The 20,710-nt window shown below is 47.5% G+C and overlaps 2 protein-coding genes across 8 annotated transcripts; one reads left to right on the plus strand and one right to left on the minus strand.

The window, feature by feature from the left end:
• Positions 1-864: 864 nt before the first annotated feature.
• Positions 865-17,130, plus strand: LOC108161678 (cytosolic purine 5'-nucleotidase). 7 transcript variants are annotated; one of them, XM_033388586.1, is made up of 9 exons: positions 865-1,324; positions 2,708-2,790; positions 5,987-6,281; positions 14,828-14,901; positions 14,997-15,210; positions 15,275-15,421; positions 15,536-15,656; positions 15,715-16,662; positions 16,723-17,130. In XM_033388586.1, the coding sequence occupies exons 2-9, from the start codon at positions 2,778-2,780 to the stop codon at positions 16,870-16,872; spliced, it is 1,962 nt and encodes a 653-aa protein (XP_033244477.1). In that variant the 5' UTR covers positions 865-1,324; positions 2,708-2,777; the 3' UTR covers positions 16,873-17,130. The 7 variants fall into 7 exon arrangements, with proteins under 7 accessions (XP_033244477.1, XP_017151479.1, XP_017151500.1 ...); XM_017295990.2 differs by lacking the exon at positions 5,987-6,281 and adding an exon at positions 1,916-2,342 and having other exon boundaries at positions 866-1,324; XM_017296011.2 differs by lacking the exon at positions 5,987-6,281 and adding an exon at positions 2,109-2,342 and having other exon boundaries at positions 867-1,324.
• A 957-nt stretch (positions 17,131-18,087) lies between these two features.
• Positions 18,088-20,395, minus strand: LOC108164999 (transferrin). The gene is made up of 5 exons (XM_017301029.2): positions 20,277-20,395; positions 19,979-20,221; positions 18,796-19,891; positions 18,357-18,741; positions 18,088-18,293 (listed from the first exon to the last, which is right to left on the minus strand). Exons 1-5 carry the CDS (start codon positions 20,371-20,373, stop codon positions 18,192-18,194), a joined length of 1,923 nt encoding a protein of 640 aa, XP_017156518.1. The 5' UTR covers positions 20,374-20,395; the 3' UTR covers positions 18,088-18,191.
• Positions 20,396-20,710: the final 315 nt, after the last annotated feature.

The following is a 20,710-nucleotide window of genomic DNA, read 5'->3' on the forward strand; positions in this document are numbered from 1 at the left end:
ATAGCGATGGTCAGTGGTCATTGGCCAAGTAAGGCTCTGGCTTAGGAGGGGACTGCTCTAGTCAGGAGCGCCACCCAGCTTCCCACTTGGCCTTCCCGGGAGAGGAAGTGCACGAGCCAAAAGACGCGGAAGCTGTAACCGTTAAAAGCTGAAGCTAAAAGCATTGAAAGCGCTTAAATTTACTGCCGCACCTTTGCTGTAACTTAAGATGATCGGCGAGAAGTACATACATACATACATATGTATGTACATACATATGTACATATTGTATGAGAGTGAAAAGATGCGAGGCGAGTTTCAGCGCGGAGGAATGTTTTACGGTAAATGTATTGCTTATTTAAATTTCTTTTAAGCTATACAAAAGCTTACATCTCAAGATCAAGGTATTCTTAAGTAAATTTTAGATGGTTTTGTAAATATTACGATATCGTGCAATATCGTGCAAACCATAGAAATCGATCAGATTTTATAACATTGGCTATATAGCATAGCTCCCATGATACCGACTGGTGGATAAGTGGTTAGAACCAATAACTGTATCGTGAAGTAACAATCTTACGGTAACATTTTGTGTAGAATGGGTTATTTAGTAAATTTTGAATTCCTCCTACATATTTTGAATTCCAGCGATAGCGCCAAAGGGCATAGGGACAGCACTGCCAGCTGCGAATCAGACACGTCATTGTTTACAAACAACAGAGAGCTTTTTTGCCGGCGATTTCGCTACTTCTCTGTCTCTACCATTCCGTTATCTCGTGTGCTTTAGTGTGCAAGCATAGGAAAGAGAGCAGCAAAGAGAGGGCGAGAGAACGAGCCTCGTTCTGGCGCCTGCGCCGCAAATGTCAGAATTGCAATCCAAAATGTAAACGAAATTCAAGTGAAAGCAAAATTAAGGAAAAAATGCTCTGTCAAAAGGCAGGCGGCAAAGCAGAAAAACGACGTCCGACGTCGACCAGCAAAAGCGGCACCAAAGTAGATAAAACAAAGCACCGAAGGTCTGCCGATCAATCCCCGCCCGCACTCTAAAAGCAGACAAACAAGCAGAGCAAATAAGACGCGGAAAAAGTGGACCAACACACGCATCTTTTCCCGGCCGTTGGCAATTTTGGAAAAGTTGTAGAACACGCTCGGTCCGTGGCATTCCTTTAGTTTACTCAGTGTGTGTTATGAAACGCGTCGCGCCGCTACGTGCGTGAGTGATTGCAGGTGCAACTGCGAAAGTGCTGGAACCATCAAACTATAATAGCATCATCAAACATTAACCAAAAAAATAACTCGAACAGACTTGTTCTGCAGCAGCCTCCGGAGTGTGCTCTTCCCCCAGGTACGGTTTGAGACTCCTCTAGCACCCCCGCCTGCCCTTCGCTACCAGAGGTATGAAGGAGATGACTCATGCCGTCTCTATTGCTGTTGTTGCTGTTGCTGTTGCTATTCCATGGACACGGGCATATTTTTAGAGCTCTGCCGCCGCGCGTTCCATTACTTCTTCCCATCGCCCCTGTCGCTGCGGCAGATCGATACACACGCCTAAGAGTGGAAGGTGGGAGACGGATGGCGGCGTCATGTGATTTGTTTGCCGACCTCTCCTTTACCACACCCCACCCCCATCCCCTTCATAAATTCAATGGTATGGTGAACCTGTTTCTCTTCAATTACGCAGCAAAATGACAGCGACAGCAACAGCAACAACGACACCATGAGCAGAGGCGGCAGAAACAGCAGCAGCAGCAACGACGGCGACAAAAAAACGATAAATGAACGTATTACCCGCTGTCGCAGCCGCTGCCTCTGATGCTGCTGCGGCGGGTGCACGCCATCCAGAAAGCCTTGCCGACTTTCAGGCTGTCAATGTAAATCATTCATCTTGCTCTCACGCTTTTCGCCTTTCGTTTTTCCGCCTGCTCTGTCCATGTAGGAGAGAGATGCATAGATTGATCTCGAAAATACACACACACATCATCTGCCTGCAGTTGTTTTAGTTTGCCTCTCACACACACACGCACGCAATCTACAAACAAAAACCACATTATATCCCCCCGATCCACTCTACCCACTCATGCTTACGCCGGAAAATGGGAAACTTACGCCGTATAACTAACACTTTGCAGTTCCGTCAACTAACAAGAAGCCGAAAAACTAAAGGCACAGCTCCTTCAGTCGAAATTTCTCATTACGGCGACCTGCTGCTGCGACACATAATCAGTGATAGAAGCATACCGAATTGCAACCGGAGGAGTGCCTATGCCGGCTTAGGCAGGATGCAGGGCACGTCACCCGAAGATGCTGGCCCGGCGGCCCCCTTCAAGGCGTTCGCCCGGGAGTATTGCGACCTGCCCTACCAAGTAAGTACACAACAGACAGAGACAAAGCGACGCGAAACACACATCTGCAATGAGGAATACAGAGAACGAATATATCAATCACCTACAGCAAAAACTCATTAAACTTTTGCCAATTATGTTAGGCAGGTCTGTCTGTCTGTATGTCTGTCAGTCAGGTCCGTCTGTCCGTCCGTCCGTCTGTCCGCTGCCTGTTGTTCTTTGCTCTCCTTTCGTTCTGTTATGGATTTCCTTTGCTGCATTGCCACCCAGCCATCTCCCTTTTCCCCAAAATCCATGTGTGTGTGTGTGTGTTCGTGTGTGTGTGTGTACACGAGCGTGGAGATTTGAAAGGAATTGATTACTATTTCCCCCAACTTTAATTTCAGTGCGACATGAGCGACTCGGCTCCGAACACGCCCGGCCCCAGCTCGGCCCTGCCGAAGAAGTATTACCGCCATGCGGCCCATAGGTAAGTCCACCCACTTGGGAACTGTTTTGGGGCACCATCCACTCAACTATTGACGGGTTGCTGCAGGTCAGGAATAGGACTTCTGTGAAAATAAAAGCTCCAGCAATGAAATTTTAAACGTACGAGTGCCTGAAGATTACTAGTGTCAATTGCCTACATACATGTACATACATACATACATATATGTATAGTATGTATTTGATCGGTTTTTTTTTCTCGAAGTATTTTACAACATATATGTACATCATATCCCTATCTAACGCTTTTTTTGAAACAGGGAGCTATATTTAAAATATCCCACAATAAAAATCAATTCTAGGGTTTACTTTACGGATATTCCTAAGGAAAAAAATTATTTTTTAGCACAAACAAAAAATTAAGCTCTAAAATAATGAGCGGTCCCAATCATTTCTCTCGGTGTATTTAAGATTTCTGCAAAGATATGGAGAGAGTACAACAAAAATAAAGACAGAAAGAGAGGGAGAGAGATCGGACCTATCTTCCATGGTCAATGCCGACGCGAGCGGTTTTCCATAGCTTATCAGCTTATCTCAAATCACCAACAACAAAAACAGCAGCAACAGTGCGCTGCTAGACAACGACAGCGAACGGGGCGCAAGTTAATCCATACAGAACATAGCAGAAGGCCGGGAACGTACGAGTACGAATACTCGTAGTACGTTCACTTGGCAACCTGCTGTTGATAGAGATGCCCACTACTGTGGGCTCAGACTACGGAGTAGCCAGAGGGTATATCAGACAGGCCATTTTGTTTTGTTACAGCTTTGATTTGGCAATCACAATTTAATTCATAGTGGGGTTTACTCGCAATGGGATGGTCCGTGTGTTGCCAGAGAGTGTTTTTTGTGGGTTTTTGTGGTTTTGTGGCTTATCACGAAAATATCTTTGACTGGAACGCACTCGTATATACTCAGTACAAAATCTTAATTGCTGTGTACTCAAGTGGGGTATTCACTGCTTCCAAATCATTGGTGACCTTTCTTTGGCATTTTTTTTGTTTTTCCTGATTACAATGTTTTGTGACGCTGTGTCCATTATCACCCGGTTTTCCAAGAGGGACCGACCAGAGCAGAGTGGGGAAGAGAGCTGTGTGGTAGGGTGGTGCGGAATGGAGGGGCCGTTTGAATGGGGCTTGTTATGGGGCGTCGATGCAGCTTTAAGTGGGGCGCACTTGAGGCGGTCGAGAGCTAACTGCAGACAGGTACATTTCTGTGTATCTGTATTTCTTTCTTTGTGTGTTCATCTGACATTGACACACGGCAAAGCAAAGCGTGAGAAAGAGAGAGAGAGAGGTTTTCTGCAACTGAGAAATACATGCATATAACTGAGATGTACATATGCATATATGTACATATGTACATATATGTATATGTACACGTAATTGAGTTCTATTTGTAATTTGGAAGATCGCCTTAACGCTTTGAAGTCTGTCCCGATTGAAGGTGTTAAATGAGTGAGTGAGAAGAGCAGGAGAGAGATAGATGGAGAGAATGAACGACAGTGAAGGTAAATATGCAAATTCCCGATGAAATATTTATGAACGGACTCGGACACGCCTCGAACATCAATATTATAATTGGGCGCATAATTAATTTCCATAAATCTATGCGAGTATCTCTCTGTAGAGTGTGTACAGTGAGTGTTGCCATGAAGGACAGGCATGCCTTAGTATAGGATGGGTTGTCTGCCACAATGAGCTTCTACTGTCTTGACTGAGTGCCTGTGTGGCTGCCCGTCAAAAGGTGTCAACCCGATTTGCATATCAAAAACACACAAAAACACAGTGAGCGTGCGTGGATCTATGATCCCTCCCCCCCCTCCCCCGCCCCATTAAAGAGCACTGTAACTGGGGGATATCTGTGCAACCGAATCTCGTTTCACTCCAAAAATTCCACTTAGCCAAGTCGCGAACCATCCCACGCATCTATGAAACTTGTTGTATTTCATGATTTGTTGAGGAAGGGAGTCGTGTGGGCAGCATTACCGTATGCAAACACAAATACGCTTATGTATGTATGTGTGAGCACACATTACCATTCCATTTCTTAGTCACTTTCTGCTCTCGCCAAGCATTTTCTGCCTGACACACTAAAATTTCCATGGTTAGTACCTCGTATGCGTATGCCAGTCGCCACAAGTGAGTGTTCGAGTGCAAGCGTGGCGGCAAGATAGATACCCTTGCAAAACGATGTACAATAAAATACTATACACAGGGGGTACAGTGAGTGCAGTAAAATGTAAGGTCTGAGTCTCACCAAATAAATACCCTCTGCAAGAGTATGCGTTTATAATGACATCTATACCGTGTGACCGTGACTATCCACAATCTTAGGCCCCGTAGAGCATGCCCGTTCCAAAGTGCGCCTTAAATAGGTAGCAAAATGCTTATTTTTTGTTTATTGCATAAAAGGCATCAAAACAACGGGACAGCAACAACAAAGACAACAACAACGAGACGACAAGACAGTCGTCGACGTTGACATCGTCAGCAAGAGCGGGGCGCATACAATACAATAGACATGTGGCTAGAGCGGGAGAGCGGACGAGAGAGCGCGCAAAGCTTTCGGCGCTGCTTCTGCTGTTGCTAAAAGGGAGAGTTAGGTAGTCGGACGGAGAGCGTTTGCGCCAGTTGCTTTGCCAGAGCAAAGGTGTATATTGTATAGGGTGAGGCATTCTCGAAGAGAGCACTCTCGAATTGGATCTTTTAGTCTTGCCATCTTGCTACAGCTATATTTGAATGTGACACAGAGAGTGAGAGAGTGGGTATGCCATACCTTAAATGACACACACCTTTTGTATGTGGTGCTCTCTCGCACTCGCTCTGCTGGTACTGGTGCTGTTGGCGGTGCTTGGGTCTGGTGGGGCCTCTTCCACCGCTTCCTTCCTCCATTTCTATATTGCACTTTCAGTTGAAATTCGAACGTTGACTGAAATTGTTCGCTTTGCCGAAACGCCCCATAACGAGTCCGAGATATTGTTTTTCCTTTTTGTTTCTGTTATTACTGGAATTGTTCCGATCGTGGTTCGGCCCGTGATAAGCCGACCTCCGACGCCGGACAGTGGGGAAAACTCTGCCACGCACGAGATCATTCCAAGCCTCTCTTCTCCTCACTCTCTTCCGTTTGTGCCGTCGTGACGTCCGCCACCTGATAAGATCTTTATCGCTCTTTATCAGGTCTGCCGTCTGCTGCCGCGCACTCTCCTCCCGCACACTCTCTTGCTATCGTATCAGAAGCAGCAGCGACGCCGCGCCGAATTTTTGGTATTCTTCTTGAGCACTTCCTGCTCCTCCGTCGGAAAATGCCGCAGCCGAAGCAGCAGAATCATTCCAGTTCCACAATTTCCACACGGGAGCGGACACAAACTATTGGGGAGACGGACATGGATCAGTCGGTCTTGAATGGACTGGCGGCGATGGGCCTCGACGGGGTCGCCAGTTTCCATGGCCACAAGCGGGAGCTGGGTCACAGGTGAGTACTCACTGTCCCTCTCTCTCTCTCTCTCCCTCTCTCTCTCTCCCCCCTCGAATTGAATCATCCAAGTGCTCTTATCTCTCCCTGAGTCACTTTTGGGTAACAGTTGTAGAATCTACTATAATGATACCCTGTACAATATTTCTGTTATCAGCCTATCAGCCTTATTCTTCAGTGGATTCATCATCATTTGGATTTAGTTGGTGATTCTTAGCGGTGATAGGAAGCTGATTCCCATCAGGCACAGAGAATATTTCGTGTCGAAGGCGGAAGGAAAACTCTCCTCCTGTCGATTGGGCATTTCTTGTTGCATACTTTTGAGCGTGCAGGAAGTGCCACAAGGGTGGCAAGGTGGCCTAGGGAATATTCAGGGGGCGTCTGTTAACAGGCCCATCGGCTGTTTACACAGTTATGAACATGTCCTTGGCTACAGATAGTACAGATGCCGATGCAGAGATAGAGATATGTATGTACTCGCCCCAAAAGCTGTCTGGCATTCTGCCTAATTGCAGTCGCTATTTACACCTTTCCCCTCCGAACCCTCAACCTCTTGCACACCTCTTGGGAGGGTTTTCCTCTGTTTTGTTTTTTTTTGTATTTTGCTCAATTAATGCAAATTTGTGGGGCTTTCAACGTGACATTTGCATTAATGAGTCGCTGCCCCCTAATCTGTGCCTCCAATCAGAACTGATTGGCTGCCTTGCCGACGCCTCTTCAACCTCTCAATAATTTCAATCATTGACAGATTGAATTGACATATTTATGCCACAACCACAAACCTCCAACCCCCAACCCCTCTTACATAACGGTTTAACTCAGGCGCAAGACGTGACCTGCAGCATGAAGTCTCAATTTTCTCCTCCCTCTGGCACTTTTGAATGCAAACAATGTCCTCCCTCCTTCCGTTCCGTGGGAACCTGTCTGTGGCAACTTCACCTTTGGGTTGTCTCTCAGAATCAGGATTGTCTTATATCAGAAATATCCTTCCTCTTCCTCCCTGTTGCAGCACTCTGGGATTGGTGGGTGGGGTCACGTAGTTGGCAACTTTTATTGCGTAGCCGGAAACGGAAACACCGCGAACGTCGACAGGAGCTCGACATGGAGCGTCGTAGCAGGAGCAGGAGCAGGACCTGGGGCCAGGTTCAACTGCAGCGTCAGCAGCAGCAGAAAAACATAAATGCAATTTGCATTCCATTGAAATTCACATGAGAAAAATATATTTTAATATTTTTTGTCTGCCTCGGGTCCAACGTCCCCCCATGGACCCTCCTCCAGTGCCACACTGGTATATATATTTATTTATGTTTTATGCAGTTTCCTCTTTAATTGCGGCAACTTTTTCATTTATAATATATTTCGCTGCATGGAAGACCCTTCCTCCTACTTGTGGCCACCGCCCACAATGGATGGAAGAGAATTACAAACAAGTATCGTGAATAAATTGGCAATTGGAAAATATTCTGCACAAAACTGCTCTAGGACTCACGTGAAGAATAGCCCTGAAGCCCTTTTTCAGATGATACCTTAGAAAATCGATTTTGGAAACAAACAAACATTTTCCAATTAATGGAACATATGAAAACAACAAAGAAAAAGAAGAACCGAAACCGAAGTTGAAGTTGAAACTGAAAACACAGAGATCTGAATGGAATACTCGTATCCCTCGATGAAGATTGTAGATGAGATTCCTTTCTAAAGCTTGCAATTAAATTCTGATTCGCATCTAAATTAATAGGTGATATATAAACATATGTATTTCTCTGACGTTTCCATTCTGGCTGTGTCGTTGTGTGTGGGCGGGCTGAGCCGCGCCTACTTTTCACCGCCCAAAGCCTGAGGATTATGTTTTGATTAGGAAGAAAAATTATTTGATTAATGAAGAAATAAACAAATTTGTTGTCGCAATTGGAAATTGGAAATTGGAAAAACATTGTCACTTGTCACATGAAATCTGCATAAGTACTTGTATATAAACTTGTTTCAGAATATATTCACCTGATTTATCATCGTATAGACACAGATGTGTGATGCAGATGTAGAGGATGGTAAGGGAGGGAGCAGGCGATTTCATGGTCAATGTAATATTTAATTCGGCATTTCGCTCTTGAATATGTTGCCCGTTGCTGTTGCTGTTGCCGTTGCCGTCGTGGTCGCCTCTTTTGTTTATGACATTTATGCAAATTGACAGGTCCATGATTGGAGGGCGTGGCATACGGCGTGTGGCTATGGCTATGGCTATGGCTATGGCTTTGGCTTTGTCTTTGGCCTTGACACTATGAATGCGAGTCTCTCCTTGGCATTGCATCATTAAAATGCAAATCACATATCCTCTGCTCTACTAAGCGGTGCTAACGCGTGCTCAAAAGAATAGCACCAGACGATCAAGAAGAGCATTGAGCATTGTTTGAGTGGAAACTTTATTCCTTTAAAGGAAAAAGGATCACTTTTACTCTGAATGAATCCATGAGTCGTTGACCGCAACAACACGAGTTCCTCGATGCACGGTCCACATCCTAGTGGCACTGATTCTGTTTGAGCGTCCACTGGAGGACTGTGCCATTCGAAGGGATCTAATGGACATTCTGGGGGCCATGCCGATGTGAACTTTAAACTGTGATCCGAAGGTTGCGTCTATATTAAATCTGCTAGGGGATATGGAATCCCCCCATGGAAGTGCACTTCTAAAACCGGATTAATCGCATTAGAATTGAATGTAGGAATGGGGGACACACACTTGAAAAACAGTGTGTATGGTTTATGCACTCTGGCTGCCTGCGCTGCCCAATTGAGCCAGCGATTCACATGCCTTAGTGCCTTTAATAAATTGAGACCCCCATTCCGCATTCCGGATCCCTTCCGTCAAGGCCGCACGCGATGTCTGGCCCTCGGGCTAAAAATTGAAAGTGTTTACTATTAATATTTATTCCCTCGAAAAACTAGGGAAAGCGAAAGCCGAAGAATTGTCACACGCATGACAGAGGGCGGCGGGAGGGGCGCTTAAGCCCCATTTTGGGGACGAATATTAGCGATGGAACGGTATATGAAACGACGGAGAACAGAACGGAGAGGATGATGGGTCGTTAGTGGCGGTTCCGTTTTGAGGTTCGTTTTGGGGTTTTGATGGTGAATGCCGCAAATGGTGGCTGCCCCTCAGTTTGTGTTCGCTTCGAGTGCGGTTCGGGCTGGTGTTTCCCCGTGTGCTCTCATTGTACTGTGCCCCAAAAGAATCCTCTTCGGTATCCCCAATCTCCGTGTATACTCTCACTCTACCCTATCCTGCACCTTCCATCTTCTTAGGTCTGTTGCTGCTGTTGTGCCGCTGTTGCAAGTGTGTGTGTGCCAATTAGGGCTTTAATTAGGCGTAAACCCGTGTCGGAAGTGAACTGGGAATTGCTCCTCAACTGCTCTTCTGCTTACACTCGACATCACGGAACTGGAAATATAACTTTAAGGGGCCTTGAATCTGAATACAATCTCAATCCATCGCCGATCTGGCAAGGAAAGGACCTACGAGGGGAAATCCCTTCACACCGAAGGGATTCTGAAAACAGAGTCCAGTCCCTGGGTTTCCTGTTGTCTAGTGTAAGCATCTGCTGCTCTTGTTACGCTCTGCCCGCATCTGCTGTGTGCCACGTTCTCTCATGTGTGTGTGTGTGTGTGTGCGAAAGGGTCACCCTCTCTCTCTGCCCATCCACATGTGCGTGGGCTCCTCGACGACTATTTGGTTTTGTGGTTATGCTTATTAACTCAATTATCGCCACAATTGTGACCGCTGGAGATTGTCGGAGGCTTTGATGATTGGATGCTGGGGGGCCCTCGCAGCAATGTTTCGATTTTAATTGGCGTCCAAGCTACAGAGAGTGCTCTAAGCACAGATCCTGGCCATCCACGACCTTGTTATTGAATTGAGGTTTGTGGCGTGGAGGGGGGATGAGGGGATGGGGCAGGGATTACCTATGGCCAAGGCCATTCAATTAGCAATGGACTGGAGCATCGTTGGAGCTCTAAGGGATGGCTGCGCCTGAACAAGAGGCACTGATGGACAGCTTCAACGCTCTCTTCTCTCTTGTTCTCTGATAAAAGCTGAATGGAGTATTAAGCGGCGGATGCTCGACATTTCCATGAATTTAGTTGAGGGACCAATTCAATTGTTAACTGGGAAACAATTTCCTTTCTTCCGCTCGAGGTAAAATTCGTCCGTGATGAGTGCTTTTTGCTGCGGATCTGTCCTTCTTTCTTTTCAAATCGAATGTTCTGCCATAGATACCTTCTGGTGCACTTGAGACTCATACAAAAGGGCGCTTTAACTCTCTGACCAGCTGCTGCAATCTCATCACTCCCTCTGAGGTAGGAGCATGTGGGGCACGTAGCAGCGCCAACGTCAGCAGTGAATTTGATGCTGAAAATCTCAATCGGGGCATAACTACTGTTGCACTCATTACGAGACGTTGGGCGTTGAGAGAACGATGACAATGATGCGCGGACTGGGTTGCAAATAGAAGCGACAGCAATGAAATACAATGGGGCAAGCGTGGACGTGGGGCGTGGGCCGTGGGCCGTGGGACGGGGGCGCCGTTGCGTACGTTGGACGTGTCTGAGAAGGGAGTGGGGGAAAATGAGTGAGGAAATCGGGAATCGCGGGAAGCGGGAAATGGCAACAGAAATTGATAAACTTGCATTCGGCCATTGGCATGATATGAATTTTGATTTTACAAGCGAGGAAATCGGCCCTGAGAAATTCCCTTAGGGATTCGAGGAGGGGGGATGATTGGGATGACAGCGAGCTATGACCATTATGTGATGCTGCCACTGCTGCTGTTGCTGCTGCTGCTCCTCCAGCCAATGCTCGTCCTGCTACTGCTCCTTCTGGAGGGGGGTTCTGGTGGTGCCACATACTACTGGTGGCAAGCAATTGCGTAAATCTAATCAAAACTAATGCTTTTGCTTTTGCTATTTTTGTTGTTGTCGCTGTTGCTGTTGCAGTTGCAGTTTCAGCAGCAGTTTCACAGCAGACCCTCTTTGTGGCAAATAAAGCAACTAGCAGCAGCACTTGACAGCCTTGATGGCGGGGCAAGACCTCTCCTCGTTCCTTTCGGGCCACAGGAAAGGGTCGAATACGATAAGCTTTCAGCCATAAATTCCCATTTTCGGCAGCAGCAACAGCAGCACAACAAATGAAATGAAATGAAGATGAAAGCTGTGCAGAAAAGAGAGAAATGCGCAAACACTTTTCATAGAAAACATCAACCCAGTCCAAACCCAGTCCAAACCCAGTCCAAACCCAGTCCAAACCCAGTCCCCACCCAGTCCCCCTCCCCTCATCCACTATTCATTGCGATTGTCGTTTAGCCAGGATCCTCCGCAATGAACAACAGGAACAGCAACAGCAACAGCAACAGCCACAGCCACAGCTACAGCCGTCATCTGGAGTACAGTTTCTGCAGCCTCAGTGGATGCTGCTGCTGTTGCTGCGAAAGAAGTTGGCATGCAGCAAAAACAGTGGGAGACAGCGGCTTAAGGCAGCAGGATGACCAGCAGAAGCAGCAGCATGCCACAGATGTCACTGGCAGTGGCACGGCCAAGACAGCTGACACCGACACTGACACGGAAACGGCCTTGTTAGCAGCAACAAAAGCAACAAAAGCAGCAGCAGCAGCAGTAAGTGGCATGCAACAGCAGCCACTGAATGCGTAAGTGAGGGGCAGAGCTTTCAGATTGTTCCTCCGATCTTCCACTGTACAGTGCAGTGCATATCAGCCTTCAAAATACAATCAATGCACCGATCCACGAGTCCGATAGACACGAATGATGACTGACCTCTGGGCGAATCAAATCACAAATATTGATCGTCGATCGTTGATCACCGATCGCTGAGTGAACAAAACAATCTGCAATCAGCAGCAGAAACCGAAGCAGAAACAGAAAAGAAAACAGCAGCAGTTCTTTTGACGCACTCGATTTGCCCTCTTATCAATGCAAATGATTCGGAAAAACAAACTCAATCGAAATGAATGTTGCACATATTGTATAGTACGCAGTGTGAGAGTGCCATTCCATTGAGGATTTACTTTCCCCATCATTTATCGCTGTGGGGCGGGCACACAGCTGTAGAGTACTTATTTCTAGGGTTTTTTGCATTTCTCCCAGGTAAAGGGGGCGCGAATGCGAATTAACGAGAGATGACATTGACATTGCGGCATAGTCTATTTTTGGGAACGCCTTAATTGAGACTGCGATGCGATTCGGGGCGACAATTGGCCAAAAGAATCGGAGCATCCGATTTGGATCTGCTTTTGCTGTATTCATTTTATGCATTTCGTTTATTAATGACGCTCTATTTATAGTCTCATAGCCATCCGCAATCTCTTACTAATAATCTTATTCTTATTCATCGTAGATTTTCATTCGTACGAGTACGATTACGAGTCTGTTAGGTGTAAAGCGTTTCTATAAACTCTGTCACTCTGCCTGTCCATGGTCTTCGCTTTTTGGGTGTATCTGTATCTCCAAGACACCTACTGAAGTATCTCTTAAGCGTTTATCTATGTATCTCGTAAAAGTTATGGCACTCAAAATGGTTTTTAAATGACGTTTCGGAGAACCTCAACGAACTCTTTTTCTCTCGATGCTGATTCAGCTTTGCCTGTCGCCAACACGTGGGCCATTTCAAATAACTTTCAAGGAGTACTCTCCTGACCTGGTCCGCGCTTCTGGCGTCTGGCGTGTGTGAAAATTGGCAGCGCTGATGCTTCTGCTGTTGGAAAAAATTAATTATGCGATGACCCTGGCCACCCATGACCTTTCCCCCCCTCTTTACTTTTGGTGTGCTGAGTTTGTTGTTATCCTCGAGATTTATGCATTCTGTTCGAATTTGGGTTAAAAAAGAGACAAAGCGTAAAAACTCGTAAGATCAGACTCCGAATATGGGTAGAGGTCTTTCCATCGCAGCGGAGGGGAACCCCAACACAAAGGATGCAACTTTTTCGCTTATTTGGCAAATTTTCAAGTGAACTGCAGAACAGAACTGCCAAAAGGGACAGCAGCAGAATAAATAACGCACCATACGGCATAGAGCAGAGGAGAAGAGGAAGAGAACCCCAGATATGGGGGCCATAAAAAGTGCCCCCAATATCAAAGGGAAGAATTTCGCGAAAAGGAGGAAAGACCCAAAAAGAACGATATTTGAATGCCCTTTCAGCGAGAGACATGTAAAAAAAGGTTTGCATGCTGTATCTTCATTCTTTACATCGATCAATCCCTGCCCGAGTGAATCCTCGATAGTAATTCGATTAGTTGAATTCTCGATTGCCACCATCCACACGATGACGCGCGTGAGAGAGAGAGAGAGTATCAGAAAACATCTTCCCATATCTAAGCTCGCGCGCTCTGCTAATGAGTTTTTCCGCAAAAACGCGGTTGCGTTCGGCCCGTCGGGCGATGGGCGATGGGCGTAGCAGTGGCAAAGCCTGGCCCGGAGGCCAGTCTGTCAGCAGCCATAGTCGAAACGGGCGTAACGCTGGGGCCGCCCACAACAAGTTTTTTTACATTAATTGCTAACCGCAGTCGCTGAAGCCACAGCCGCCGCAGCGAATTTTGCTTGTGAGTGCCTTAAGCGGTGGAGCCAGGAGGTCAAAGGAGAACCATCAAAGAGGAACGACAAAGTTAAAAATTGAATGTCGCATGCTTTTCACGCCACTTTCCATCGTCCGTTTCCTGTTGCCACAGTTGGCGTTCGTTTTTACACGCCATTTGCCAAGAGATTGGTCCAGTCATCGAGCAGCGGCGAGGGCTGATAAACCTCTGACCCTCAGATCTAAACATAGATCGATGATCGGTTGATAGATCGTGTGGGCCTGATTGCATTGATAAGCCTTTGTTATCAGACTAATCAGTTATCTATGGAAATATGTACATATAAACGGATCAATCTTTGTGGAAATAGTGGGGAAAAGTGTGATTTTGGGCAGTGTATGTTCTATTCTAAAAATCACGCAATAAAAACTTTAAGTTTCAAGGAGCTGTTTCTTCGGTGATAATAATTATTTGTATTAATTTTTATTAACTATTAATCCATAAATAATTATATTATAATAATTATTTCGGAACAAAAATATTAAACTCAAAAATAATGATTATTTGATGATTTTTATTTTGTTGCTCAAAAACAAAAACTTTGCCACGAAAGGTAGCAGTAAACTTGTTTACAATAAAATACAAATTTTCCACATGAAAAAAAAAAAAAACAAAAACTAAAAAACTCAACAAATCGGTGAACCTGTAGATGGCACTTTATCGTCCTTTCTTTCAGTGGTCTATTGCAATGCAATTGAATTGCAAAAACAGCTCAAATTCCCAGGCACACGCCCGGATTATACATATGAAAAAGAATTCTTGGTATTATTTCTTACCCAGCGCCTGAGAGTATGCAACAAATTGTGCTGAATTTCTCGGTTGCTGAATGGGGGCAGGAAAATGCATCTACAATATTCTCAAATTCTGAATATGTTTTCCCTTTTTGTTTGGCTCTCTTTTTCTCTCCGCAGAGTATTCGTGAACAGATCCCTTCATCTGGAGAACATCAAGTACTATGGCTTTGACATGGACTACACACTGGCAGGTAAGGTTATACTTATACCCCTCTCATATCACTGGCAAATGAACGAATGGATGCATCTTCCCCTTTTTGGTTTCCATTTCCCTTTCTCTTTGAAGAGTACAAGTCTCCGCAGTACGAGCAGCTGGGCTTTAATCTGGTCAAAGAGCGCCTCGTGTCGATGGGGTATCCCAAGGAGATCCTGCAATTTGAGTACGATCCCACGTTCCCTGTGCGCGGTCTCTGGTTTGACACGCTCTATGGCAATCTGCTGAAGGTTGATGCCTACGGCAATATCTTGGTCTGTGTGCATGGCTTTGAATTCATAAAGCAGTAAGTGGAACCATAGAAAAAGGCAGTTCGGATTACCTAACGGACAATATATCTTCCCGAACAGCCACCAGGTATACGAGCTGTATCCCAATAAGTTTCTCAAACTGGACGAGTCGCGTGTCTATGTCCTGAACACACTCTTCAATCTGCCGGAGACCTATCTGCTCGCCTGTCTCACGGACTTTTTTAACAACAGCAACGAATTTGTGCGGTAAGCTTCATGCCCTCCATCCTTATCCTCCTTATTCCATATTCCCTTCTATCTTCTATGCTCTGCTCGCTCTATTCTCTCTTTCGTCTCCGTTTCTCCGTTCTCTTTTCTCAGCGTGGAACGCGGCATCAAAGCTGGCGATTTCCTTTTCACGTACAAGTCCATTTTCCAGGACGTGCGTCGTGCCGTCGACTGGGTGCATTCCGATGGTGACCTCAAGCGTCGAACCACTCAGGTAAGTACCCCCCAGGACCTCATGACCATTTCTGACCCATCTGGCCTCCATCTTCCAGAACATGGCTCACTATGTGAAGAAAGACGAAAGGTTGCCAACGGTTCTCTCACGCATTCGGGAGTCCGGAGCAAAGCTCTTTATGCTCACGAACAGCGATTACACTTACACCAACGAGATCATGTCGTACCTGTTCGACTTCCCCCACGGGGCCACTCCGGAGGAACCGCACAGGGACTGGAAGAGCTACTTCGATGTGATCGTGGTAGATGCACGGAAGCCGCTCTTCTTCGACGAGGGCACCGTGCTGCGTCAGGTGGACACGAAGACGGGCGGACTAAAGATCGGCACACACATTGGGCCTCTACAACCAGGGCAGGTGTACTCAGGCGGATCATGCGAGCTGTTTACCAAGTTCATTAACGCCAAGGGCAAGGATGTGCTCTACGTAGGCGACCACATCTTCGGGGACATCCTCAAGTCGAAGAAGATCCGGGGCTGGCGCACCTTCCTCATCGTGCCGGAGCTAGTGCGGGAGCTTCACGTGTGGACGGACGAGTGCCAGCTGTTCGCGGAACTACAGAACCTCGACATCAAGCTTGGCGACCTCTACCGCGACCTCGACTCGAGTGCCAAGGAAAAGCCGGACATCTCTCAGCTGCGGACGTGCATACGGGACGTGACCCATAAGATGGACATGTCTTACGGAATGATGGGTTCGCTCTTCCGCTCCGGCTCCCGCCAGACCTTCTTTTCCAGTCAGGTGGTGCGGTACGCCGACGTATACGCCGCCACCCTGCTCAACCTCATCTATTACCCGTTCTCGTACATGTTCCGCGCTCCCGCCATGCTGCTGCCGCACGAGTCGACGGTGGCCCACGACCAGGCCCACCAGCCGCCGCCCTCGGCTCCATCCATCGAGGAGGCACCGCGCTGCACCTCCGGCAATGACATGAAGGACGCCATCAAGGATCAAGTCGCCAAGGATGCCAAGGATCTGCATCGTGCTGTAAGTGTCTAGAATATTCCTTTTCCACATGGAATCTCTCCTATTGAATCTATCCCATAGAGCTCCATTGTCCACACACGCCCCTCGACGCCCACTGTGGTGACCCACACCCACGACGAGGACTACTCCGAAGAAGAGGAGATCCCCAGCGGCGGCGAATCATCGTCCACGGACCAGCAGCAGCAGCTACGCGCCGTCTCCGATGAATAGGATGAGGTCTTTTCTTCTTCTAAACTCAACTGCAATTTGTAGATCAACGAATTTTCTTCTCAAAAGTTCTCCATAAAACACATAATATCCCCAAACCCATCCCCTAATCCAAAACTTAGGCAGAAGCAATTTTTGAAAAACGTACGATTTTCCCCGGCGATTTTAACGCGAGCACAGATATGTGAAACTATATACCATATAGATATGATATATATATTATATACATTATAAAGTAGCTGGTTCCATTAATACATAAAATGTGTCTTTTTTTAATTAATTAAAAACCGAAATTGCTGTATTGGAAAATCACTCCTTGTCGTTTTTTGCAATTACACTTCAGTGTTTAAATGTAAACGGAAGAGGATCAGAGATCAGGAATCAATTGACACCAAGACCGTTACATGCAGATAACCAACTGAGCGACGCTGCCGCATGACGCGTATATGCAGGAAAGGATAGAGATTCGACTGATTAACGGGGAACAAGAAAAATTAGAACATAAGCTAAAAAATAACAAATAATATCAATGGTATTAGTGTTTTTAAAGAAGAGGGAGGGAGGAAGTGTTTTTACATAAGTTATGTGGTATCAAGTGATCAAACAGTACGGCGCTGAAACCTGAAAGTATGCTTCGGTTCCCCTTGAAATGATCATCCATGAATCTCTTCGACAATCGAAACATTTTTGAATGCACTTTGCAGGAGGCGAAAATTTGCTTGTAACGCTCGATGAGTACATCACATCCTCATATTTTAAATTTGCAATATACAGTCCTACATATTGCAATGCATTGTACGTAGGCTGCCTTTTAAGTCATGCACGGTTAAATGTATCTTGGCCCCTTTAATGCCTAAAGATGCATCTATCTCATGGTATGTCATATGACAATATTGCAATAGCCAATCCCGCACAGCATCCATTTTTTCAAGTACAACAACCGTTTTTGGACGACCCTCACGATATTTTTGTGATGTGATTTTGACGAGTGAAAATGTTTGTCTCGTGTAAAGTCAAAGTCATTGTCTCATCGACCAAAGGGAAAGATGTGTGGTATACATTGAGCACACTTCGGAATCACTTTCCCTTAGCTCTTGAAGTAAGCCCTGGAAGGATGGGAAGTCTTTGATTAACAGGAACACTCTATTGAAATAAATCTCCAAGGCAAACCAAAGGTTCAACCCTTGAAAAACCTTGAACAATTTAAAACCCATGGAATGTGTTGCAAAATATTCAAGAAAAAAAGATTTTTATTTATGCAAAGGGTAGATTGGAGAGGAAGTTCACTCCTGGAGAATGGATATCAGTGCTTGATAAGGATATCACTGCTTGATAATCTTGTTCCCATCGCACTGGAGGTCACTGTAAATCTGCTCATCCTGGACGTCGTTCTTCAGCTGCGTAGCTAGCTCGACGGCATTTTCCTGCAAGGACCCAAAAAGATTACAGATAAGAGAGGGCTAAAATTTAATCGAGGATTCACTCACATCGAAGAGAACGTTCTTGTGGCCCTCCTGGAACTCCCCGAACAAGGAGAATACATCCACCAGCTTACCCCTGGCCCCGAACTTGTCCGAGATGGTTGCGAAAAGATGCTTGACCGTCTCCTGCTCCACGGAGGAGCTGTCGGAGCGCACGAAGATGGCGCGTGGCAGCTGCACCTCCACGTTGCATGCGCGGTAATCGGTGACGGGGCTGCGCGTCAGTCCGGGGCAGACCAATTGCCAATCCTTGTGCTCCTCCAGCTTCGAGGCGGGGACGATCAGCAGATCCTGCGCGGAGCTTGGGGAGATACGGCATCCGTCCTGGCCGCGTCGCTTGTTAAGGAAGGCGGCTGAGAGTCGAGCCCGCTCGTTCTCTGCGTCGTAGTTTCTGTAGCAAGAGAAAGTTAGTCGAGGACTTCGGACAGGTAAAGGATAATCTTACATAGCTGTCTTCTGGAGTGCTTCTCGGCTAAGGGTAGGTGGGGCCACGGCCACCAGGATATCTTCGTCGGAGAGCTGCTCGTAGACGATGGGCTGCAGCTTGTGCTGGCGGGCATCGGCATAACTGGCAGCGGGAAGGATCACCAGATCAGCCTTGTCCTTGCCCAGCGCCTCGACGCAGTCCGCTGCCTGGACACACTCCAGCTCTGGGCGGGCATCGCGGGCATAGGCTGCCCTATGGAGGGCCTCGCATTTGGAGAACTCGGCATCCTGCTGGACGCACAGCCGGATCTTGCGGATGGCACTGCCGTCGCGTTCGATTACATCCTTATAGCCGGCCCGCTCTAGGTAGACCTTGGGATCGATGGCCGCCGGCTTGCTGTGGTACACGCCATTCGGCTGGATGAGCAGGTGGGCGGCGGCCTCCTTGTTCTGCGCCCGTAACCCGTTGGCGAAGAAGCGCTCCAGACGGGTCTGCAGCTGGTGCAGTTGGTCTGTGCTCTGGACAGCGTGCTCGTTGGAGATGTAGCCGCTCCAGGGGCGCTGGGCCCAGGAGCAGGCGGGTCCCGTGATAGACCGGCGGGTGCCGTCCTCGCAAAGATACTCGAACTCCGCGGCATTGCCCTCAGCGGGCGCTGCGCCGGGCGCTGCGCCGGGCAGGCCGAAGTACTTCTTGATGTACTGGACCTTGGTGAAGGCCACCTCGCCCTGGCCTTTGTCCAAGCACCGGATGGCACCGTCGTATCCGCTGAACTTGTCCGGATAGTTGCACTGGGCGGGGTTCTCGCAGAGGGCACACAGATTCGAGTACTTTTTCTTGAGGAGGCGGTCCGTCTCCGGGTGTGCGGAGTAGTTGCCTACGAGACAGGACTGCGAGAAGAACTCGGAGAGGGACTTGAGCTCCCGTTCGGTGGCGGAGATCTGCGGATCGGCGGAGACCTTCAGCACATGGGTGTTCTTTAACTTCGTAATGGGGATCTTGTAGCCGACGTTGCGTCCGAAGCCCGTGTGGCAGGACTTGGCGCCACGCAGCTGCTGAAGGGTCTTAATAGGCGATGTCTTCTTCACCAGGATGACGCCCTCGTAGCGGAAGTCAGCTATGGACAAATATAAAATAGATCAGATCAGGGATGTCGTGTTGTCCCCTGAGACATCCCTGAGACATTCCTGAGACATAGACATACCGTCCTTGTCCTGCTGCGTGCGGATTTCGGAGACGACGCGATAGTCTTCGTTTTTGCGGTGGTAGGCTATATACATGTCCTCCGGCTCCGTGGCCAGCACATCAGCTTTACGCTGCTCGATCAGCTCGAGGCAGTCCACCCGATCTCGCCCGGCCACGCACTCCATGCGGATACCCGCCTCGGAGGGATCGGCCAGCAGCTGCTGGCATTCTTTCAGGTATATCTTCGGCACGCACAGGCGATCTGCAGAACAGAGAACTTAGCTTTTGGGACTGGGATTCCCCAGGGATTGGCTCACATATGGGCTCCTCTGCCCGGCTTCCATTGGTGCTAAGCACCAACAGAAGCGTGGCTACCAGGAGCAGCATCCAAGTCTCACTCGTCGTCGCAGTCATCGTCAAAACTTGACTGTGGCAAAACTCTGGCCGGCCTGCACTTTTATACCCCAGACGATCAGCCATATCGCACTCTCGCTTTTTGTCCGGCTTTTGCTCTTTTTTTCGCCTTCACCTAATTGTTTATTCTGATCTGTTTGCTCTCCTCTGGGGAGCGAAGCGACAGCCGAGGAAGCAAATAAAGACACCCACTCAGACCGGCTCTCTCCAGTCCAAGGGGAGGTTGGTACGTTGTGTGGGTTAAAATGGCTCTTGACGGGGTCTAGAAACCATCAGAGGCCTATCCTCTGGATAGGGGCAACAAACCAAACGGGTTTGAGCCAATATTATTAATATC

This window comes from Drosophila miranda, chromosome XL, assembly GCF_003369915.1.
Source record: "Drosophila miranda strain MSH22 chromosome XL, D.miranda_PacBio2.1, whole genome shotgun sequence".
In the NCBI taxonomy this organism is placed as follows: Eukaryota; Metazoa; Arthropoda; class Insecta; order Diptera; family Drosophilidae; genus Drosophila; species Drosophila miranda.